General features: G+C 49.9%; 1 protein-coding gene across 3 annotated transcripts in view; it reads left to right on the plus strand.

Moving 5' to 3' along the window:
- The window catches only part of TMEM131L (transmembrane 131 like), a 171,990-nt gene that overhangs the window by 67,343 nt on the left and 80,180 nt on the right, over positions 1-24,467 (plus strand). For all 3 annotated transcript variants that reach the window (XM_040966894.1, XM_040966895.1, XM_040966896.1), the window contains one exon: positions 22,107-22,175. In XM_040966894.1, coding sequence (XP_040822828.1) covers positions 22,107-22,175 — 69 coding nt within the window. The remainder of the gene's footprint in view (positions 1-22,106; positions 22,176-24,467) is intronic.

A 24,467-nucleotide genomic window follows, 5' to 3' on the forward strand; every position in this document is an offset into this window, starting at 1 on the left:
GAGTGAGCTGGAAGCTCACCAGAGGGGTGGAAGGAAGGGTGTGCCAGCAGTTCTTCCCACATGCTGGAACTTTGAGTAGTGCTCTCCCAGCAGATGCATGCACAGTGAGTTTGCTTGGAAGTATTCCCTGGAAGCCAGGTCTGTGGTAAAACTGGTGAAGATGCTAGTGTCCCGTATGTGTATCCCAGCTGCCTCATTTAGATTCAGCTCCCTGCAACTCCTGTGGGAGACCCAGGGGACGTGCCTGGCCTCAGTCTGGCCCAGCTGGTTGTGTATGTTTGGGGAGTGAGCCAGTGCATGCAGGATCTTTCTCTGTCTCTCCTTTTCTCTGTAAGTCCTCTTTCCCAATAAAATAAATCTTTAAAAATTTATTATTATTATTTATTATTGGAAAATCAGATATACAGACAGGAGAAATAGGGAGGGAGATCTTTCATCCGATGATTTACTCCCAAGTGGCCGCAATGGCCAGAGCTGAGCCCATCCGAACCCAGGAGCCAGGAGCCTCCTCTGAGTCTCCCTCATGGGTGCAGGGTCCCAAGGCTTTGGGCCGTCCTCGACTGCTTTCCCAGACCACAAGCAGGGAGCTGGATGGGAAGTGGAGCTGCTGGGATTAGAACCGGCGTCCATATGGAATCCTGGCACATTCGAAGTGAGGACTTTAGGTGCTAGGTCACCACGCCATGCCCAAATGAATAATAATTTCATAGTACATGTTTCCTCCCATGGTTTTCTTCCCAAATGTCCCCAAGTGGCTGGACCTGGGCCAGGCTGAAGCGTGAAGCTGTCGCTCATGGGGTTGGCAGAGACCCTGTTACTGGAGCCGGAATCCCTGCCCGCCAGGATCAGACCGTGGCAGTCTCCTGGGTGAGGCCCTGGAGTCTTGGTTTGTAAAGCTCCCCCTGATTTTGTTGGACTCGTCGGACTGTGTTACCAGTTGTGTCTGTGTGCAGCTAAGGCAGGATTCTCTTAAGAAAAGAGGAGGTGGTATTGAGCATCCCCTGCAGGGGAATTCCGCGGCATGGGTTCTCCTCTTCTGGAGTTTAAAGGGATTTCATCTGTATCAGGTACCAGAATGTGGCAGGGCTTCCTGTGTGGGTTGTACAGAGTTTCTTCTTTCTGTTATTAAAGGATTCAAGGTGTTCCTGAAAACAGAATACAGATTGAGTTGTGTGTATTCAGAGCTGGACATTTAACATTTAACTAGGGCCTTTATTTATTTATTTATTTATTTATTTATTTTTATTGTAAAGTCAGGTATATAGAGAAGAGGAGAGACAGAGAGGAAGATCTTCTATCCATTGATTCACTCCCCAAGTGAGCGCAACAGCTGGAGCTGAGCCGTTCCGAACCCAGGTGCCAGGAGCTTCTGCCCGGTCTTGCGCGTGAGTGCAGGGTCCCAAGGCTTTGGGCCGTTCTTGACTGCTTTCCCAGGCAAGGAGCAAGTAGCTGGATGGGCCGCAGGGCCACTGGGATTAGAACCAGTGCCCGTATGGGATCCTGGGACGTTCAAGGCAAGGACTTTAGCTGCTAGGCTACCATGCTGGGCCATCAGGGACTTCATTTTTATACAGCAGTTTTTATTGTGTAAATATGGTGTTTATAGGAGATAATACAGGATTTCATTGTATAAAGTACTGTTAGTATAGTTTCACATCTCTGTTTATTGTTAAAGGAAGAGCACAGTGGAAGTTATTGACAAAAGGAAACCGTTTTTAAGGAGACAAGTCAAGAGATTATTCAGTGGCTTTGGGACTGTTTGAGCTCCAAGGCCAATTGGCTTCAGGGTCCCTCACTGTCTTGGTCGACACACTTGCCCTGTCCCTGCTTGGCTTGGTCACTTCCCTCCGCCTCAGTTGTAATCACGGCCCTTCCTTCTCTTCTTGTTCTCACGCTGGCTTTTCCAAGTAAGCTGCCAGCAGATGAAGCAGGCAGGCCCTGTTGTTCTCATCTTTTAGGAAGTATGTGCTTGATAGAAACGGATGCCTCCAGATGCTTGTGCTGCTTGGGGCAACGGGTTGTGTGTCAGACAAGGGCAAGGCTGTTCTCTGCAGCTGCCAGGCTGCCTGAAATTGGGCAGAATGATTTTGCACTTGGATAATAGGCAGGAATTAGCTGCAGCTTACAAAGGGCTGCATAATGACAGGAGGTGTGGACAGTGCTAATCAAAGGCATCTGCTTGGGGTGGTTCATTCTGCCTGGGTGTGTGTTGCATCATGTCTGAACACAGAGAGTGAAGGAGCCTGTGGAGCTTGGGACAGTCTCCTCTTTTCCTTCTCTGCCTGGGTTCACACACACACACACACACACACACACGTATATATTTTATTATTTATATAAAATTCATTTGCCATGGAAAAGGTATGATTTAGTGTTCAAAGGTATGTTGACAAGGTTATGCATTACCACTGCTGTAATCTAATTTTAGTATATTTATTTTATTAAATATTTATTTTTATTGAAAAGTTTTGGAGGAGGAGGGACAGAGAGGAAGATCTTCCATCTGCTGGTTCACTCCCCAAGCGACAGCAATGGTTGTAGTTAAGTAGATCTAAAGCCAGGAGCTTCTTCTGGGTATCCCACGTGGTTGCAGGATCCCAAGGCTTTGGGCCATCCTCAGCTGCCTTCCCAGGCCATAAGTAGAGAGCTAGATGGGAAGTGGGGCCTCTGGGATTAGAATAGGCACCCATATGGGATCCCAGCACGTTGAAGGTGAGGACTTTAGGTGCTAGGCTACCTTACTGGGCCCTAGGGAATATTTTTATGATCCTATGGTTTCATGTTAGAATGAAAACAACTTCTTATTAGATAAGTAGAAAGAAATAGTCTGAGTCCTGAATTTTGATCTTAATTAATTTGTGACATGAGTTTGAGGGACTGTTAGTGGTACTGCTTGTTGTCGGTATTCTTGGGTCACATTAGCAAATATAATAGAATCTTTGTCCAGATGATGCTCGCAGTGTGGTTGGCAAGGTAAAGCTAACAAAGCGAAATACAGCAGGCATCTAACTTGGGTGGATCCTGGAAGGTGATCTATGGAATGGGGGGGGAGCGGGGAAGGGGAAGGGCAAAAAAGAATAGGACAGGGACAGAGGGTGAGTGCTGTGGGGTTGAGCTCATCAGGAGGGTGGCATCTGGGTGGGCATCTGACCTCGTGGTTAGGATACTCAGAAGCCGTGTCGGAGTATCTGAGTTCTTTTGCTGGATCCACGCGTTTGGCCTAGCTAGGATGTCCACACTCTGCATCACAACCTTCGCTGCTGGTTGCAGCTTTCTGCTGGTGCGCTCTCTGGGAGGTGGTGACAGTGACTCAAGTGGTCAGGTCCCCGGATTGAGTTTCCAGCCACTTGCTTGGGTCCTGTCCTGCCCTGGCTGTTGAAGGCATTTGGGGAGTGAATAGGCAGACGGGAAATCTTTCTAGCCGCCACTCAAGTGAAAGAACACGCTCTTTGATAATTGGAAGGAGGTGAGAGTGTTTGCATGAAGCTTTCTGGATGAAGAATGTTCCATGCAGAAAGATAAGCCACTGGTGTTGAGGTGGGAATGTGCACCTGCAGAGCCTGCTGGGTAGAGCACGGAGAAGCAGCCAGAACACAGACAGTGGCAGCGTGATGAGGAATGCTTGTGCATGTTTGAAATGGGAAGTCTGTGATACTTTGAGTAAACTGATGACAGACGGGACCCAAGCCACGTTTGAGAAGACCATGCTGGCTGATCCAGAATCGGGACCCCGGGTTGGGGTTTGGGAGGCCAGTAGGTGGAGGCAGGCAGTCCCATCAGGGGAGGTGACAGCACTTGGTTCCGCTGTGGCGTGGGCCTGGGTGTCCGGCAAAGGTGGCTCAGAGGATTTACAAGGCCTTGGACGAGGGCACCAGTAGTCAGAGACAACTCCAAGGTTATTGACTTGAACACCCCAAGCACCCTGGGTTTGGAGGTGAGGGCAGGAGCTTAGTTTTACACCTGCTGTGTCTGAGATGTGAGGTAGGTGCCCCAGGGGTTGTGTGTGTGTGTACACGCACGTGTAGGAATGTGTACCTGGACTGTAGTGCTGGGGTTGAAAGGACCAGGCACAAGTGTAAGCTGCCGGTCGTGTTTTCCAGGCCTCAGGGCAGGTCTGATTTCTGAGATTTCTCAGATGGGGTCCCCACCAGGACCAGGGCTGGAACTGGGTTGACTCCCTGTTCAGGCCTTGGTTGGCTTGGGGATGGTGAGGGCCAGCACACAGGAGACTGACGGCTGAGTATGCCCTGCCACAGGACTTAGGGGAAAACAGAGCAAAAGACTTGAATTTGGAACTCAAATTTGTACTGGCTTTTGAAGAATTTATAAATGTGGGCACCTGTTATTGGATTCCAGAAGCAGTATTTAAGAAGCGTGTACCTCGCAAAGTGCTTCCATTTTACGGAAAGCGCAGAGAGACTCTGAGGCAGTTGACAATTTTGGAAAAATAAGGGAAAAGGGAACATAGCAGATGTTTCCGTCATCCTGACATTATTCTTAATATTTGCTAAACTGCTCTCTCATTTTCCTCTGTGTGTGTGTGTGTGTGTGTGTGTAGTTGTAATCATGCTGCACACGATAGTTTTGTTTCCTTTTATTTTCATGGCAGCCCTTCATTTTTACTTTCTTTTTTGGCCTGTTGTGGCTATAGTCTTTACGACAAAGGTTTTGCACTCCTTCTGGAATTGGTGTTGGTGGGTAGGCTTGACTGCCTGCGCTCGCATCCCCGCCAGCCTGTCAAGCCGTGTGCCCTCTTGCTTCCCCCACCTTCTTTGTGTGCCTGTGCAGGATGCTGGTGCGGCTTTGTCTGGGGCTGGAGGATGGGGGCGGGTAGGAGAGGAGGCGTGGGCTCAGCAGGAGACCCCAGAGCAGGACCGGAGCCAAGCCTGGCCGGGGTGAGAGGGTAACAAGCTGCTGGCTGGGCCGGCAGCCTCCTCCCGGACTGGAGTGCCCATTCTTTCTTTTGTGACATCTTCAGCAATTACACTTGGGTGCCTCCAGGGCTTGAAAGAAAAATTACAATTTAAAAGGAGGGCTCCTCATGCACGATTTGCATATGAGTGGCGGCTGTATAATTACCAACAATTACACCCCCTGGGCTGAATTGAAAGGGAGTCTCCTCCCGCTGCCGGCTGCTCCTGGAGCTCAGCCCCTGGCTGTCAGCCGCCCAGGCTGCCAGCCTGCTGGAATGCGCTCAGAGCCTCCCCTGCCTCTGATGAATGGGATTCGGAATCAGACACTTCACACCCGCCCGCTGCTCAGCTGCCGCGGAGGGAATAGCAGCAGGCTTGCTGTTCAGTCTAGAGCGGACAGTCCTCGCCACCCGGGGCCAGCGCTGTGCCAACAGACACCACCAGGAGGTCTGTCCCATGGTCCAGAGGGGGAATGGAGTGCTCTCCCACTCAGTCCTGCACTGATGCACACCCAGGGTGGGGCTTGTCAGTCCCTGATGGAGACCCAGTGAGCTCCCAGGGCTTCTGGCTCTAGCCTAGTCCGTTCTTTGCTGTGTAACTACCCACCCACCCCCTTGCTCCCAAAGCTGACCCGGAAGCCAGAGGCACTTCTCCCCACAGCTTCCTCTTCTCAGCAGTTTGTCCAACTTTAGATTGAGCCGGAAACTCAGCTGTTTCCCCACTGTGAGCTTCCTGCCACCCTCCTACCCCCAGGGGAAAGAGGTCATATGGATCAGTCATTGAGGAAGTTGCAAGCAGGTTTTTTTTTAAAAAAATTTTTTTTTTAATTTTTAAGGTTTATTTATTTTTATTGGAAAGGCAGATTTACACAGAAAAGGAGAGACAAAGGCAACTGGCAGAGCTAAGCTGATCTGAAGCCAAGAGATTCTGCCTGGTCTCCCATGCGAGTGCAGGGTCCCAGGGCTTTGGGCTGTCCTTGACTGCTTTCCCAGGCAAGGAGCTGGATGGGAAGCAGGGCCTCTGGGATTAGAACAGGCACCCATATGGGATCCCAGCATGTTCAAGGCTAGGATTTTAGCCATTAGGCTACTGCACTGGGTCCAACAAGCAGGGTGTAAACAGAAGAATTCCCACCTGTTTCCTTCCCTGAACTGTACATAGTATTTCAAGGCTTGGCTGCTTCAAGGCAAGGGCAACTTCCGTGTGTATTTCCTCTGGAACCCTGTTTCTTTCTGGTATGATTGCTTGCACTGGGCCACCTCTCCACCCCTGGTTGCTGGTTGCTTAGAAGGAGGTTCTCAATTGGCAGTCCTTGCATGTATTATTTCCCAGGTTGCAGGGCCACATCCCTTGTGGGTTACCACTCCCACTGGAGAGCACAAAAACCGGGGCAGGGGTGGCTAGACAGAAAAGCACTCGCCAGTATGTGTGTGGGCTGGATAGTAGGTTGGTTGGGTTGAACCCTATAGGCTTCAATGCCCATTGACAAGTACGAGAGCTAAATGGGATGTGGGACAGATGGAACAAGCCTGTGGTACACACAGGCCTGCATGGGAATCAGGGAAGGTGGCCAGATTCGTGGGGCTTATGGGGAGTCGCCCCAACTAGGCTTCAGCTCCCACTGGTTTGCATGAGGACTGAGTATGAAGTGGGTAGGATCGGGCTGGACTGCAACACCTATTGGTTTGTGTGGAAGGCAGGGCTGGAAACAGATCTGACCCAGCAATCGCAATGACCAGCATGTGCATAAGCTGATTGTGGTGACGGACGGCGCTGGACCCTATGCTGGCAAACTCACATGAGAATCAGGTTTGGGATCATTTCAGATGAAGTTTCTTTGGAGATCCTTTCAACTGAACTGCTGATCTCAGAACCCCAACCATGAAGAGACTATGCCAGCCAGTGGATTCTGAATAGATTTTTATCACGATTGGAATGGCGAGATTGGCAGCATTTCAGGTCTGTTAAACTATCAAAACTGTTTGAGCACAACCCTTGGAGTGTGCCTCACAACGGGGACCAGCAGGCCTTTGAGGTGCTGCCTGTAGATGGCTTCCCAGGGAGCCGGGGTCTCCTACTGTGGACGCCGGTAGTAGAGGGATGGAGAAGGGGTTGGAGAAGAGGCCCCTGTGTTTCTGGAAGCTGCTACAGGGTACTGCCAGCCACTGTCTTGTTAGATGGCGGAATAGTATCAGCAAGTTGTTCAAAGTTGTAACAGAAGCTTTATTGGAAAATTCGCTCCTGGACCTCCTTTGTACCGAATAGAAGAGATGGAGGCGAAAGTGTCTCTGATACGTGTTCAAGGGTTTTATACTCCTCTAGACACGTGGGCTGGCAAAGGGGCTGTCTGTGACCCAACTATGTAAGAAATGTCTGTTCAAGTGTGCCATTGGTTGGCTGGAATTCCACCAGACTGGTGATGTAACTGTTTCCTGTGGCCCCTCCTGTTCTGGCTGAAGCCTGGGACACATGCTGGGTCTGGAACAGACCAGCCCCTTGCCTCCAGTGCCCTGGGTAGCCATCATGTCTCATTGGTTGGAGCTTAGTTCCTGGCCACATCCAGATGTGAAGGAGCTTTGGAAACTGGAGTGCATCCAGCTAAGGATTCCACTACCTGGAGGATGTTAGTGCTGGGTGTCAGGGACCATAACCTGGAGTCCTGGGAAGGAAGCCTGGGAAACCTTTGCTAATGTATCTCAAGGGAACATTGCTCTCTCTGTCTCTCTTTTAAAAATTATTTTATTATTGTTATTTTTTAATGGGAAAGACATATTTCCAGAGAGGAGAGACCGAAAGATCTGTCCGCTGGTTCACTCCTGAAGTGGCTGCAATGGCCGGAGCTGAGTGAATGCGAAGCCAGGAGCGAGGAACTTCTTCCAGGTCTCCCATGGGGTGCAAGATCCCAAGGCTTTGGGCCGTCCACTACTGCTTTCTCAGGCTACAAGTAGGAAGCTGGATGGGAAGTGGAGCAGTGGAGACACAAACTGGTGGCCTTATAGAATCCTGGTTTTTGCAAGGGGAGGATAAACCAATTGAGCCCACTCATTGGGCCTATGGGAACATTAATCCTGACAAGTGCGATTGTGATAGCTTAGCTTTTGCCCATCTCATCCATGTTGAGAAATACACATTTTTCTCTGCACATTCTATAGTGATTTTCCCTGCATACATATTCCCTGAGTCTCAAAACAATCTGCTTCTATGTCCTCACAGTGAGATTCCAACTTTTTATTATTTATTTATTTATTTGTTTGTTTTATTTGAAAGAAAGAGGGAGAGAGATCTTCTACCAGCTGGTTTACTCCCCAAGTTGCTACAACCATTGGGAGCTAGACCAATCTAAAGGCAGATTCCCAGAGCTTCCTCCAAGTCTGCTACATGGGTATTGGGGCCTAAGGTGTTGTGCCATTTCCTGCTACTTTCCCAGGTACTAGTAGGGAACTGGATTGGAAATAGAGTAGGTGAGTCTTGAACCACTGTCCATGTGGGATGTTGGCACTGCAGTTAGCAGCTTAACCCACTGTGTTGTAGTCCTGGCCCCTGGAATTTTTATCTTGTGTGACATGAGCATGGCTGTAGTAGGCATGTCCTGTGGTGTGTTAGGTGTTCCTGTTAAGTGTAAAACTTGGACATCCCAGTGACTTCAGTTTTTGCCAACATTAAATTTAGAGAGAGAGTTTGTGTGTATATATGTGTATGTGTGTAAAGAGAACAAGCTTGCACTTTTGAAATGATGTGTGATTCAAGCAGAGAGAGTCGGAATGGGGCACCAGCAGAGTGAGACCAGGAGCCCGGGGCTCAATGCTCACAGCTCTGCAACAGGCACTGAAAGACACCAGCTCCTTCACTCTCCTGCAGCTCCCGTGTCCATCAGGTTGACCTAGGAAATGTTCTTTAGCATTTGGGGGACCCATGTTATTAGCACTGTGTTCTTTGTGTGAAGATTGTTTGGGTAATTTGTTCCCCTGGAACTGGAAAGAGTCAGCTCTGGAACATAACATCTGTCAGAAGAGGTGATGAGCTGAGTGTGAGTGTTTATCCTCAAGTGTCTGTGTGGTCTGGAGCCCTCCTGTGGAGCGTCGGCCTTGGAAAGCGGCCCTGTCCACTCCTGAGGGCTTCCTGCCAGCTCTTGACCTCCTGTCTGCACGTCACCTGTTCAGGGCTTTGCTCCACCTTGCACCATCTACAACAGCCATCACAGGTGATGCAGGTCAGAGGTATTTCACAAAGCTGATGGAGAATGCAGCTACATATGCAAAACATTCATAATTCATGCATGAATTTTCCAGGAAAAATTTTATATGGCATTTGAAAATTCTGTTGTAACAAAGGAAACTTCTTTCATGAACTTCAAAATTAAAAAATGCGTTTGAGGGGCAGAGCAAGCAAGTCCATCTGCTGGCTTACTCCCCAGATGCCCATGGCAGAGGAGAGTGGAAGTCAGGGGCGGAAGCTGGGAACTCAGACCTGGTTTTCCTCAGGGGTGGGGGTAGGACCAGGGCCACACAAACACCTACTTGATTCGTCACTGCCACCTGCCAGGATCTGTTTGAGCAAGAAGTTGGAGTTGGGAAAGGAGTTAAAACTGGAACCCAGACACTCCAGTATAGGACGCATTCCCCAAATGGCCAAAACAGCTAGAGCTGGGTTGGTTGAAAGCCAGGAGCCAGGAGCTTCCCCCAGGTCCTCCACGTGGGTGCAGGGACCCAAGGACTTGGGCTGTTCTCTGCTAGTTTATTAGACCATAAGCAGGAAGCTTGATGGGAAGTTGAGCAACTAGGACATGAACTGGTGCCCATCAGGGTAGCCAGCACTACCGGCAGAGGATTAGCTTTGCACCACTGTTCTGCACTCCCCTCCCGTCCCCCTGAGTCAATTTTCTAAGGGCGACTGCAGTGCTGCCTGAACCTGCTTGGTGCACCTGCGTTCCAGTAGGACCATATCTCCTTCCTTGCTGGACTTGCCCCTGCCATTGAGGCCTGGTGCATGTCTGCTTTGGCCTGCTCTGTCCTCTGTGTACCACATTTGGCCGGCTCCGTTCATGCCAGAGAGGTCTAGTACTGAGTTCCTTTTCGTGCGTATTCGTCCTAGAGCTGGAAGATGGTGCTCTGTGGCTTTTTACCTTTTGCAGATTGCGAAAATCAGACTTGATGACATGAGCATACAGTGGAGTGATGTGGCCTAGAGTCTAGAAGGGAGATGTCAGATCTCCCCTCTAGAGACACAGTTTGGATGGGAGAGAAACAGCCAGCCTCTACTTTTATAGGTGTGTGTAGTGATTTAACCACTTGGCTCAAGGAGCTCTTTATAGCATGTGGGATGTGGCATGATGACATGCGTAGATGTAATTACAGCTTGTAAAAGTCTTCCAGTTGCAAATACACTGTGTTTTGCATACAAGGGCCTGAAATGGTGAGAGTAGACAAGTGGGGAGACAGATATGAGTGTTGTGAAAGTATAAGGCCCCTGGAGACCCAGTGGCAGCTGTGCGTGGAGGTGAGAAAGGCACAGAAGTCAGGGTGCCAGCAAGGCCAGTGGCTGGGCCCACAGGCTTCAGCACTCACCAGGGTGTGCCTGCCCAACCCAGTGTTCCTGGAGAGCCCCACTTGGGTTCCTGTGCTGGTGCCCCAGGAACAGCCATGGGAGTGGCACCTGGTGCCGATGGGAACATGGGGCAATGGCTCTGTGGAGTGTGGGCTGCAGACACACGGGCCTGGGAAATGAATCAGTCAAACCACAGAAACCAGCGTTGGCTGATAGAAGCAGAAAAGTGCTTTATTGAAAAGATGTTGGGCAGCTGACAGTCTCGAGGGAGGTTTGAGAACCTGGCCCAGAAGCCTGACAGGCCAGGAGGGGCCAGACGCAGCCAGCATCACAGCCAAAACGAAGCCGCACGAGTCGGCTGCTGGGGGCCAGGCCGCCACGGTTCTGCTTGCTGGCCTTGCTCCCAGGCCAAAGTCACCCTCTTGTTTCAGATAACTTGATGCTCTGCTGCTTGTCTGTTAATCTGGCCGAGGCCAGGATACCTGCAAGCAGGGCCAGTGGAATCCAGAAGAAGGTGGCAGTGGGACATCCATGAAGGTAGTCAGGGAGATGCTGAACTGTGGCAGAGAGATGCATTAGCTGTATAGGGCGCTTCAGCATGCCGGGGTGACAGTGAATCTGGCTGGTGTGTGCAGCTGGTGAAGTGGAGAGAATGGAGGGAGCACCTAGGAGAATGGGAGGGGAAAAGGGAGGGCAGCCTTAGAGGGAGTGTGGAAGGAGCAGGCCTGCAGGGTTGAGGGAAAGAAACCCAGAGAGAGGAGCCACTGGAGAGATGAGGGGAGCTCAGTGGTTGACGGCACAGCTTGTGCTCACTGCTGACCTCAGCGGGAGCAGGGCGGTGGTGTGGGAAGGCTCCAGGTGCATTGGCCAAGGGCTTCTGGTTGCCTGCTCAACTCCCATGGAACCTCACCCCAGCTGGGCAGCTGTTGGCAGGTTGTGAGCCCTCAGGGCACTGCTGGGAGGTAAGGGTAGTGATAACAATATCCACATGGGGCTCTTGTGTGTGTATGTGTGTGGGGGGGTGGTCATGAGGGAAGGGGATAGGAGGCAGAGAGGAGGGCTGAAACAATGAGGGAAGATTGGGGGGGTCTTAGGTGAGCGGGGTACTGGTTTCTTCTCATGTGCTTGTGTGCACCATAATGTACTTAGCTGATTTCTTAAAATACTGTCTGTGTCAGAAGATGGATTGTCTGTGTCAGAGAGAGGGGCTCCCAGCCCAGGTGCCCACGATGGTCAGTGGACTGAAGCCAGGAGCTGGGAACTCGGTCCACGTCTCCACTGTGGAAGACAGGTCACCTGAGCCATCGCACCTTCCCCCTGGTGTCCCTTCTGATGGAAGCTGGAGTCAGGAGTGAAAGCCAGACCACAAACCCAGGCCATGTGATGTGGGGCAGGCTGTCCCAACTCCCGGGCCAGATGCCCATCTCTATAATTCACCTTTTACTTGTATTGTTATTTTCTGATTTTTGATTTTACTTTTGATATTTGCATAGTTGCATGTGGGTCAAGGTGGGTTGACAAATCAGTTTTTTTTTTTTTTTTTTTTTTTTTCCGTTTCTGTGTCTACAGGGCAGGAAGGGGAGGGGACCAGACCACTCCTTGTTGTCAGTATTACCTCAGCACCCGGAAATGCAGGACAATCATTTGATGACACCTTAGAATGAACTCAGTGTTGGGAGGAATATTGGAGGATGTTAGTTGATGGTTTCACAGTTCTGAGATGTCAGTTTCATCACACCAGGGTTGAAAATCTTTCCAAGTAGTCTTAGCCAGCTAAGTTCATCTTAGTGCACCTAAGATCCCAGGAACAGGCTGCAAAGCTTGGTCAGCAGTGTGGTCCAACTTGTTAATGCTCTTTATCCTCTGAGAAGACACTTGACATTCCCTGCTGGCCATCATGTCCCCCATGTGTATCTGGGCATGCTGTCCCATGCACAGGCATCATCAACTGAGAAGGCCCAGTCCTGACATATACTCCAAGGTTGGATCACATATGTTGTGATTTTTCCTGTGACCGAGGAAGTAAAAAATTTCCCAAGAATCCTCTCCTGAGGTGACATCAGGCTTGACTCTTGTGTATAGCACCCCATGCACGTACTGGTGAGTGCTACAGCCTGTCTCAGCACAGCCTGCCACAAGCCCTTCTTTACACACACCAGTGGGTGCTGCAGCCTAGTTGGGGCAACCCCCATATTGACTTCACAAGGCCTACCCCTAGACCTGCTTTTTGCATGTTCACCAACAAGAGCTAGAGCTCAGTGAAAGTTGAGGGCTTGTGCCCACAATTCTGCCAAGGGGTACTCACACCCAGTCCTGGCATTTGCCAATGAGTGCATTATTCTAGCCACGCCTGGTCCACCTCCAGACCAGCCTGCCTCTTAATCCCAGGGTCATTTGTGGAAACAGCAGCCCAGAAAGGGAGTCCTTGAAGTTCTCCTATAGGCCCACTCACAGGCCTGAGTCTTGTGCATACCAGCAGGTACTGTGGCCCAGTCTGAAATGGCCTACCCGCCCCGTGGGCCCCCCCCCCCCCCAGTCTCAGCATTTGCTGGCAGGTGGCAAACTGGCCAGTATTGTGGCCTGGCCTAGCTCAGCCCACCCCCAGACCCGACTCACACATATGCCCAGCATGTACGCTTCCCCCCATGCTCACCAATGGGAGTTTCAGCCTAACGGGGAAATTTCCCAAGTTCTCCTATCAGGCCCACTTCCAGTCCCAGATCTTATGTGCACTGGTAGGTGCTGTGATCCAGCTTGACATGGCCAGCCCCCAGTCCTTGTACTCACTGGTAGGTACTGTGGCCTAACTCATTCTGGCTCTTCCCAGCAGGTGTTGCAGCCTCCAGCCTGCCTCACACACATTACTTAAGTTTTTCTGTGAGCTTTGTAAAGGCCCCCTATGTAAGTGGAAGAACATCCTGGGGAGGCCAGGATTAGGGTTCTGGAGCCATTTCCAGAAATAACAGCCAATGATTAATCTTTTTCTTTCTTTTCTGTTAAGACAAAAAAAAGATTTATTTTTATTTATTTGGAAGCCAGAGTTACACACAGAGAGAAGGAGAGAGAGCTTCCATCTGCTGGTTCACTCCCCAAATGGCCACAGTGGCTGAGGCTGGGCCAGGCTGGAGCCAGAAGCTTCCTCTGAATTTCCCATGTGGGTGCAGGAGCTCAAGTTCTTGGGGGCCATCTTCTGCTGCTTTCCCAGGTGTGTTAGCAGGGATTTGGATCTGGGACCCAAACCTGCATCCCTATGACATGCCTGCCTCACATCTGGTGGCTCTGCAACAGCAGCCCGCAATGGTGAGACACAGAGGCCATCCAGCAGCTTGAGGAACAGTTCAGCGTGGATGGCTTTTGTCTGAGCTTTAGGAAGGCAAGCCATCAGCGTCCTGGGCTAACTGCACACACCTGGGCATCCTGGGCCTTCAGCATCCTGCGCCACCAGCGTCCTGGGCTACCTGAACACACACAGGTGTCCTGGGCCGTCAGCGTCCTTGTCCGTCAGTGTCCTGGGCTACCTAAACACACACAGGTGGCCTGGGCCATCAGCATCCTGGGCTACCTGCACACACAGGTGTTCTCCACTCAGAAGCCTGGTCACACTCTGTTGGCGTTGCTGCGAGGACTGCCCCTTTGATCTTGCTTTGTTTACTTGATGCTTTGACCATGAAGCTTGACGCTTTCTACACTGAAAGAAGCTGCAGGAGAGTCGTGTTCTGCCAAATGACTTTTTCCCTCCCCTCTGTGGGATTTTATGGGGGAAAAATACTGATTTCCACCTCCACTGTTGAATGTTTCTTTTCAAGGAGTTTAATAGGAAGAATGGGCTGTTCTAACATAAGGAGCATAGCATGGTTTTTTCTATCAGTGCACTTCTGGTATTTTTAAAAGGAGTGCTCAGTGTTCAGCCTGGGCTGAGATGCTGGTTGGGATGCTGGAGGCCCATGTACTGACTTTTGGGTTTATCTGCTTCTGGCTCCTGACCCCAGCTTGCTGTGTGTGTAGCCCTGGGGAAGCGGCAGTGATGGCTCAGGTCCTTGAGCTCCTGCCTCCTCTGGTGGGAGACTTGGATTGAGTTTCTGTTTCCCAGCTTCAACCCCTTCCTGCTGCAAGCGTTGTTGGCATTGCGGGCCATGAGCCAGCTTTCTCTTTGTCGGCCTCTCTGCCTATGAAAGGAGGACAACCTGTACCAAGATGACATTTTATGGCCCATGTACTTCATACAGTGTGCCCTTCAGATCCTTTGTGTTCCAGCCAAGCCTCTGAAGCTCCGAGCCCTGTCCCAGAACCATGGAGGCTCCCAGTCCAGCAGCTGAGGGTTGGGGAACAGCTGGTCTGTGGGTGGGCATCAGGAAGGAGTGGCCCAAGGTTGGGGTCAAGAGTTGGGCTGCAGTCACGTGCCAGAAAGGCACTGCATTTCTCCAAGGCTCCCGGAGCAGATGAATCCTGGACTTGGCTGTTCCCTGCTCTGGGGAAGGGATTCTCTGGTGCATGACAGAGAATCCCATTGGTTGTGGAAGAAGGGACCTGCAAGGCAGTGCACGGTTCCCTACCTGGGCGGTGTCTGCAGAGACCCAGGGCATTCCCATAGCATCCCTCTGACTGCAGAGAGCAGAGCATGTGGATTCCTCCACCTTGCTGTGTCCAGCAAGTGCCATCCGGGTTGAGGTCTTCTCTGCCCCGTTCTTTCTGAGGCAGAAAGGATTTGTGAATTGGGTGAGTCTTCTTTTAATTTATTTGAGAGATGGAGAACCATTCGCTGGTTCTCTCCCCAACTGGCTGCAAGAGCCAGAACTGGGCCAGGCTGAGACTAGGGGCTGAAACTCTGTCCAGGTATCCTATCTAGGGTGCAGGGTCTCAAGCAGCTGGTGCTTTCCCAGGCACTTTAACTGGGTGGGAGCTGGGTCAGAAGTGGAACAGCTGAGACCCAAACCAGGGCTCAGTGTCCCTGGCAGTAGCACTTGAGACTCACGAAAGCCTTTCCATTGCAGAAGGTGGGAAACCAGACAGATCTGCCCTCCATGTTGTCCATCACTGTTGTCTCTCAAGTCCATGTGTGGAGGTGAAGGGAAGGAGTGGGTGCTTTGCTGGAAGGTTCTGGTATTCTCCAGAAGTTGGGGTAACCATTAGGCTTGAGGCCAGCAGAGATCCTGTGCACAGAAAGCTCTGGCTCGCTGTGATGTGTTGCCAAGCATTTGCTGTGGACTTTTCCTTTCACCTCCTCCCCCTGCCCCACCCCCCAACCATGGTCCAGCAGAACCTTTCCAGCTGGCTAGCGCCTGGCCCACAGCTTCCTTCAGCCTTTGTAGCTCTCAGTGCTTCCCTGGTGTTTCACACCTGGCTCCATACTCCTCATGGGCAAGCTAGCTTGCTCGTGCATGGCCCCTGTGGCATTCTGCAAAGGAGGCCCATGCTTTGCTCAGCCTATTGTCTTTGCTCTGGGACAAGTGGCCTGCCTTGGTCACTCCTGTTTTTCTGTAATGTCACATAGTTCCACTTAAAAAAAATTATTTATTTGAGGCAGGGAAAGGAAGGAGGGAGGGAGATCTTCCATGCACTGGTTCACTCAGATGGCTATGGTGTTCGTGACTGAGCCAGACAGGAACCAAGAGCTTTATCAGGGTCTCCAACAAGGGTGGTAGGAGCCCACACCCATGGGCCTTCTTCCACTGCATTTCCCAGGCCTTTAACAAGGAGTAGCTTTGAAGTGGAGCTGTGACTGAACTGGTGCCCATATAGGATGCTTGTGCCACTTTTCCCTTGTACCTCAGTGCCAGCCCCCATCATTGCTCTTGCAAGCTCCTGTAGGAGTTTTCAGGTGCACTTTTCTTTGAATGCTCTTGATGTTGACATTTGTTGGCATCAGAGCCTGGTCCAGCTTCCTGGAGTGTGACCTTTCGGGGAGTGTGCCTGTTGGGCTGGGCACCTGCTCAGTGTGGCCAAGCCCTGTGACATTGCCGAGGACTGTGAGGTTGAGGCAGGCGCCACCGGGTCCTGTCGCTCCCCCTGGACATGGGAGCCTTGCTTTGAAAGAGCGTATTTTGGTCAGAGCACTTGTGTTATCTGAACAGCCGCCACCAGTTGGTGACAGTGTGTTCAGCTTGGTCACTCAGCTCCCGGTTCATTTTTCTAAAAGCATGTGGCTGAGTGAGCAGATAGATTTATTCCTAGGAATGCAGTATCTGGGCAGACAGGCACTTCTCTCAGGATCACAGGTTGATACAGTGCAAATGCACTGTGTTCTGTGAAAGAGAAGGCCGGAATCCCAAATCTCATGGGAGTTTGAGTCCTAGCTGGGGGGTCTCATACCAAGGTCACCTCCTTTCCAGAAGGGTCTTTACTGCTAGTCACTTCCAACAGCTGCTTCTGTGAGTTTGTTTGTGGAGGGAAGAAATGTGGCCAACATTCAGGGGAAAAAAGGAGAGAAGTGTTTGGTCCCTAATAACACCTGTGGTGTTCCTGGAACTCATGTGCTAGCTGAGCTGGCTCAGCTCTCTGCAGCAGATGGGTGTTCAGGGGAGAGATGTATGGAGCACTTGTCCCTGGAAGATGTCAGCATCTGTCCTATCCCCACACACATTTCCCCTTAGGGAAGCCTGGCAGCCTCTCTGTGGCCCTTCTTCTCTTTCAGTGAAGGGCTTTTGTTTGTAGTAATCTGACGTCCAGAGAAGGGGCTCAAGTCAGCAAGATGTGGCATAAATGTGATTAATTTTTCCCGGTGCATGTGCGTGTGTTTTGCATTGGGTGTGGAGACTCATCAAAGAGTCAAAGGAGCTGTGGTGGACTTGACCGATACTGAGTCACGCACGTTATCAAGGCCAAGATGTGCTTAGGGTTCTTTTCCGCTGTGGAAGCGAGAAGGGCTTTGGGGTTGCAAATCTGGAGACCTAGGTAATGTTTCTTTGAAGCTGTCCATTTAGAAATGAAAATGTTGACATTTCAAGTACAGTGTAATTTCTCAACCCTGATGTTGAAGGATAATTTTGGTCCCTAGCTGTCCAAGAGTTAGCATTTTGCTGCTTCCCGTCCTCTTAGTATCTGGCTCAATATTTATGTCTGAAATGGTTTTTTGCCTTTGAAAAGTGGTTAAGAGATTCATTTATTTGAGGGCCCAGTGTGATGATTAAATGGCTAAATCCTTACCTTGCAAGAGCCAGGATCCCATATGGATGACAGTTTGTGTCCCTGCTACTCCACTTCCCATCCAGCTCCCTGCTTGTGACCTGGGAAAGCAGTTAAGGACAGCCCAAAGCCTTGGGACCCTGCACCCATGTGGGAGACCCAGAAGAAGCTCCTGGCTCCTAACCTGCTCAGCTCCGGCCATTGTGGCCATTTGGAAAATGAACCAGCAGGAGGAAGATCTTTGTCTGTCCTCTCTGTAAACCTGATCTGTCTTTCCAATAAAAATTATTTTACAGGCGTGGTAGCATAGTGGCTAAATCCTTGCCTTGCACATGCTGGGATCCCATGTGGGCGCTGGGTCATGACCCAGCAACACCGCTTCCCATCCAGTATCCTGCTTGTGGCCTGGGAAAGCAGTTGAGGAAGGACCAAAGCCTTGGGATCCTGTAGCTGTGTGGGAGACCCGGAAGAGGTTACTGGCTCCTGGGTTTGGATCTGCTGCGCTCTGGCTATTGTGGCCACTTGGGCAGTGAACCATCATATGGAAGATCTTCCTCCCTGTCTCTCCTCCTCTCTGTATATCTGACTTTCCAATAAAAATAAATAAATAACTCAATAAAAAGTTATTTTACATGAAGAATTACCGAGAGAGGGAGAGACAGAGAGAGAGAGCGCTTCCATCTGCTGGTTTATTCCCCAAGTGGTCACCAGAGCCAGAGTGGGCCCATCCGAAGCTGGGACTCAGGAGCTTCTCCCAGGTGTTACGTGTGGCTGCATGTGCCCAAAGATTTGAGGCATCTGCTGTATTCAGGTTGGGTCTTCCATGTTTGGGTTTTTGCCAGGGATGTGAAACTTTCTGTCCTGGGAGTGTAGAAGCCTGTGAGGCCATGATGGCCTGGGTTTGTGTTTTCTCCGGAGCTCGTCATTACTGCTTCATCGGTGTTTTTAAGTCAGTGCGGCACTGTGGCTTCCAGCTCAGATGACCCGTGCAGCTGTTCTCCGTGTGCTTCCCCTTAGCAGTAGCGTCCTGTCAGTAACACGATCTGACGTTCCTGTGCCAGGCGTGGAGCAAGGGCCACAGCCCTGCGTTGTACTCTCCTGGTGCCGGTAAGGCAGATCCTGTTGTTGGTTCCATTGTATAGGCGGTGAGACTAGGATTTAGGAGATGCTGGCCAACCACTCAGGAGTGGCGAACAGCGGCCCTGGGCCGGGTAGCAGCCTGGCCTCTGACCCACAGCATGGATGGCACTGCACCCCTGGATAGGTTGTGTGAACTTAATGTGTGGGGTGCATGTTTCTGCCCTCAACAGAGAGAGATTAGAATTCTGCCTCTTGGGCCCGGCGCAGTGGCGCAAGTGGTTAAAAGTCCTCGCCTTGCAAGCCCGGGATCCCATATGGGCGCCGGTTCTAATCCCGGCAGCCCCGCTTCCCTTCCAGCTCCCTGTCTGTGGCCTGGGAAAGCAGTCGAGGACGGCCCAAAGCTTTGGGAACCTGCACCCGCGTGGGAGACCCGGAAGAGGCTCCTGGCTTCGGATCGGCATAGTATCGGCCCGTTGAGCTCACTTGGGGAGTGAATCATCGGACGGAAGATCTTCCTCTCTGTCTCTCCTCTCTGTATATCTGCCTTTCCAATGAAAAAAATAATAAAAATAAATCTTTAAAAAAAAAAAATAAAAAAAAGAATTCTGCCTCTTGAACATCTGCCCAACTGATCAGCTGATCCCTTGGGGCTTGGAGCTTGGCAGCTTCTCTTTTCAGTTCTCAGAGCAGGTAGAAGGCTCACCTTAGTGATTTTGCTCACTGTTTATTCAGTGGGCTGGCCTTTCCGAGGAGCTGGTGTTGTGTAGTACGCTGCTGCGTGCTACTCTGGCATCCAGCAGTGGTGCCAGTCTGAGTGATGGCTGCTTTTCTTCCAATCCAGCTCCCTGCTCATGCCCTTGAGAAAGCCACAGAAGGTTGCCTAAATACTTGGGCCACTGCCACGTATGTGGGAGACCCAGAGATCTGACAGCTGGTTTGGTCTGGCTCAGCCTGGCCTCTGCAGCCATTTGGGGTGTTAACCAGCAGGTGAAAGCTCGCTTGCTGTCTCTCTCCCTCCCTCTATCTATCTGTCTGTCTCTCTCTCTCATACCTACCTTTTAAATAAGATAAGTAACTGTTTAAAAATTACAGTGTTTTGGTACATAAGATGCCCGTTTCTTTGTTCTCCTGGAATGCTGAGGCTTGGGCAGCTCGATCTGGAGTGGGATGCTAGCTGGAGACCTGCCCTTGGTACCACATCCCTCTGTCTCCTTTGCATGCTTGCACGTCATTTTGGAAGGTATCTGAGAGTATTAATGGCCTCCTCTAGAAGTAAATAATCTTGGACTTTTTAAACTTACTTTTATTTGAAGCAAAAAGAAAGCAAGAATCCTCGTCTGCTGGTTTACTGTCCGAATGGCAGCAGTAGCCATGACAACCAGGACCTGGGGTTCAGTCTGGGTCTGCCATGTAAGTGATAGGAACCCTGTTATGTGAACCATCAACTTCTGTCTGCCAAGGCACATGTCAGCAGAAAGCTGGATGGATGGACAGCAGGACTGGGGCTTGAATGCAGGCCCTGTGCTGCTGGATGCAGGTATACCAGGCAGCAGCTTAGCCAGTTGGTCAGGTACCTGTGCCGCAGTGCTGCCATTCCCGAACTTGAGAGATTCTAGCATATATAGGCAAACCTCTTAGTCCATGCTCAGAATGAGTGAGTGGAGACAGAGGTAAGTGGAGGCTGGGGCATGGCCTTTGTTACCAGTACAGCCGATGTGGAAGCTACTGGAAGGATCTGGAGAGAGGGTGGGGGGAGGGGATGCTAGGCAGAGGCGGGGCAGTCTGCCTGGTTTTCACAGTTTCCTGTGTCTTTTGAGAGCCTGTGGCCTAGGGCCCCCAGCTGCTGCTTGGTCAGCAGGTTTGACACTCAGATGTCAGGACCAGCCTCAGCCCCAGGTTTGGTTGAGATCTGTTTTGTGGGAGGAGATCCTGGCTGGATTGTATTTTGCAAAGCTGCTTACAGGCTCTGAAAGCAGAACGTGACTGTTACCTTCGGAGCTTCTCCAGTTGATCCGTTTGGGATTTTGTGGCTTTGATAGTGTGGTGTCAGATGGCATTGGATGGTCTATATGTGTAGGGGTGGGTGTTTGGCAGAGTGGCTTAGATGCCTGCATCTTGTGCAGGAGCATTTGTTTGGGTTTGAGTCTCAGCTCTGTTGCCTTCCAGTTCTGCCTGCCAGTATTAACCTGAGAGGCTGGGTTTGAATTCCAGGCTGTTGGCTTTTTCCTGGCCTATCTCAGGTCATTCCAGGCATTTATAGACTGAGTCAGTGAATGAGAGATCAATTGATTGATCACATACAGGCACAGAAGCATAACTACTGTGTACGTAAGGCACTCAGCTATGAGTGTTCGAAATAGCATTGTAATTGCCAATAGGCCAAATGATTACTCCTGGTAATCATTTCTTTCTACGTTTCCACAAACATACCAAAGTATCCTTCTTTTTGTGTGTTTCATGCCTGGAAATGTGTTTATAGACTGAGATGTCTGATATGTTTCTTCATATGTTCTGTTTCTCCTGTTCTCTTGTTATTTTGTGACTTTTGAGTCCAAAGGAAAATGAGGTCGTGATGGTGAGTCGTACATAAGTGCTGAGGTTGTGGCCTTCCCTGTGAGGCTTCTGTGTGGTTGTCACTCTGGAAACTACAACATGGTGCATCGAGCTTTCCTGAGCTGTCCTGGCTGTGCTGAGCCACTCCCTCCTGTGGGGAACACCTAGCAGGTTCACAGGCCACAGTCCCTTCCCCATGACACACCTGACCTGGCTGCCTAGCAGGTTCACAGGCCACAGTCCCTTCCCCGTGACACTCCTGACCTGGCTGTGTTTTCTTTTGAACTGTCTGTTGTGCTTACTGGAGAGGTAATGGTTGATTCCTGCCCTGCAGCCCCCGAGATGTCCACAGGCCAGGGGCTCATCCAGATCTCACACATGGGTGGCAGGAGCCCAATTTCCTGAGCTGCTGCCTTCGGGGTCTGCATTAGCAAAAAGCTGGCATCGCTGTGTGATCTGCATGTCTCACTGCCATGCCAAGTCCCTGCCCCTCTCATAGATCTTCTGTTGAGCTGGAGCTTATAGAAATAGCCATGTTCTATAGATTTTTGCAGAAACTAAGCCTTTTAAACATTCAGTGTCTCCTCATCTCTGAATGCTTTTCCTGGGTGACCATTTGGCACGCAGTCCTACCTTGAAGGTTCTGAGTTTCTTCAATGTTTGCAACTCTAGAATTTCACTTGACTTCTGATCATTCAATCCTGTGCTCGCTTTGGCAGCACATATACCAATCATTCAGTCCCATAATTTACAGTCTAGTTCAAATGCAAGTGAAAGGGAATAAAATGATTAATGACCCATTGAAAGTTGCTAAATAAATCATCTTAAATCATCATCCAGATTTTAAAAACCATAACAAAAATTAATCTTTCTTTCTTTTTTTTTTTTTTTTAGCTTCTCTGACAAACTGTTTAGTGGGAAAGGCTTACATTTTCAACCATCAGTTCTAGATTTTGGAATGCAGTAAGTATCTTTACCTTGTAATTACATTAAAGATAATTTGTATAATTTATTCTTGGTTGTCTTTTATTATGAACAGTGTTAAATTTTGACTGTGTTAACGATATGAAAAGATATTAATCCTGGGATTTGTGAAAAGGAATGTTTTCATGAAAAGAGTATAAAGTTGTTTTAACCATTTCCTCAAAAATTTTTGGTTGGGTTAAATATGCTTTATACTATTTAATGAGAAACCAATGTGAAAACTTTGTTTTTCCAAAACAAGTCAGGGTGATGTGTTTGCTTTGGCAGTATATATACTAAAATATTGAAACAAAACAAGTCAGAACATTTTGTCTCTCCCCTCCCTCCCTCCCTCCCTATCTATCTATCTATCTATCTATCTATCTATCTATCTATCTATCTATCTATCTATCTATTAGGAGGTCAGATTTATACAGAGGAGGAGAAACAAAGAAAGATTATTCATCTGCTGGTTTCACTCCCCAAGCGGCCACAATGGCCAACGCTGGGCTGATCTGAAAACAGGAGCCAGGAGCTTCTTCTGGTCCCCCGTGTGTGTGCTGGGTCCCAAGGTTTTGGACTATCCATGACTGCTTTCCCAGGCTACAACCAGGGAGCTTGGTGGGGAGCGGGGCTGCCGAGGCATGAACCAGCACCCAGATGAGATCCTGGCATGTGCAAAGTGAGGCCCTGATGATTTTTCATAGTAAAAAATGCTAGATATTGATGGTTCCTGATGTCCTTTGAGTTCTTCAGAGTTTGCCTCATTTCCTTGTCTCCTCTCCCCCTGCCTTCTGGCCTCCCCACTTCACTGTACTGACAGTGCCTTTGAGTGAGGAACTAAGCCTCACTGGGGAAAACTGCATTCATTTTTGGGTTGAGAACCTTGCAATGGAGGGCTTGGGGTCTGTGGATTGGTTCTGGAACTCTGGTGGAAGCTTGGGGCAAGCAAAAGTTGGTGGGGGTGGGGTCAGGGAAGCTAAGGGCAGATGTGCCTCGGGGACTCTGACTGTGCTAGCTTCACCCTGGAAAAACACAGCAGCATGATGGGACTTCAAATTAGAGGTTAGGGGAGAGGGGAGCCAGTGGCAGAGGGTGCCAAAGCTCTGTTGGCAGAACTGTTTTGAGTTTCCAGCGAAGTTCTGTGTTTTGAGATAGCCCCAGGGAGCAGGGAGCAGTGGGTCTCTGCTGTCTGTTCTGGAACCCTCCTATATTCATCTGCACCACCACCTTCCCGAGATCTTCTTCAGGGGCAGAAAAAGACCCTGAGGTTTTCAAGTAGCTTGTTACAGGAGATGCTGTGTGTGGAAACTCACTGGCCTTGCAAGATTTTAACTAACAATAACAACAACAGCAACAATAGATGCTAACCTTTGTCGGACATTTTTTTTTAAAGATTTATTTATTTTATTGCAAAGTCAGATACATGTATAGGAGAACAGACAGAGAGGAAGATCTTCCGTCTGATGATTCACTCCCCAAGTGACCACAACGGCCAGTGCTGTGCCAATCCAAAGCCAGGAGCCAGGAACTTCCTCCAGGTCTCCCACGTGGGTGCAGGGTCCAAAGGCTTTGGGCTGTCCTCGACTGCTTTCCCAGACCACAAGCAGGGCGCTGAATGGGAAGTGGAGCTGCTGGGATTAGAACTGGCACCCATATGGGATCCCGGCGTGTTCAGGGTGAGGACTTTAGCTGCTAGGCCATGCCGTCGGGCCCGTGTCAGACTTTTTAAATGTAATTACTGTTAAGTTATTTTGTTAGAACTCAACTTGTGGTAATTCAGTTGGTAATATGAATAAGCTGCATGCAGGATAGTCCCATTGATTTCAGGGTCTGAGAGAACTCTTTGCCTTAGTGAAAAGTCAAGATAAGTTTCAATGCAGGGATCTGTTCTGGATTAGTAGATACAGTAGGATGAATGGTAGTAGGCTAAGCACAGCTGAGGGCGGGTAAGAACTCTAGCTCCCAGGATCCCCCGGATGTTGATGACAGTTTTTCCTCAGTTGCATAAAATCCTGTACACAGTGCCCTGGGTGTATGCATTGGAACATATGCTGATTAAGGCCCGATGTTCATTGCTGATCCCGGTAGCTAAAAAAAATGCATTAACGACAAATACATCTACAGTCTTTGACATAAAGATTGCTGATTTGGGGATTTGAATTATTTTTGTATGGCTTAGTTAACATTTATGTTAGTACATTAGTATTCTCAAAGTATAATTATGTCATTTGTCATTTCAATTGTATGTCAGTGTGTGGAAGGATAGTCAAGGTAGGTCTGGTTTGAGGG

The sequence above is a fragment of the Ochotona curzoniae genome, unplaced genomic scaffold, assembly GCF_017591425.1.
Source record: "Ochotona curzoniae isolate NIBS_2020 unplaced genomic scaffold, NIBS_Ocur_1.0 scaffold_4506, whole genome shotgun sequence".
Classification (NCBI taxonomy): domain Eukaryota; kingdom Metazoa; phylum Chordata; class Mammalia; order Lagomorpha; family Ochotonidae; genus Ochotona; species Ochotona curzoniae.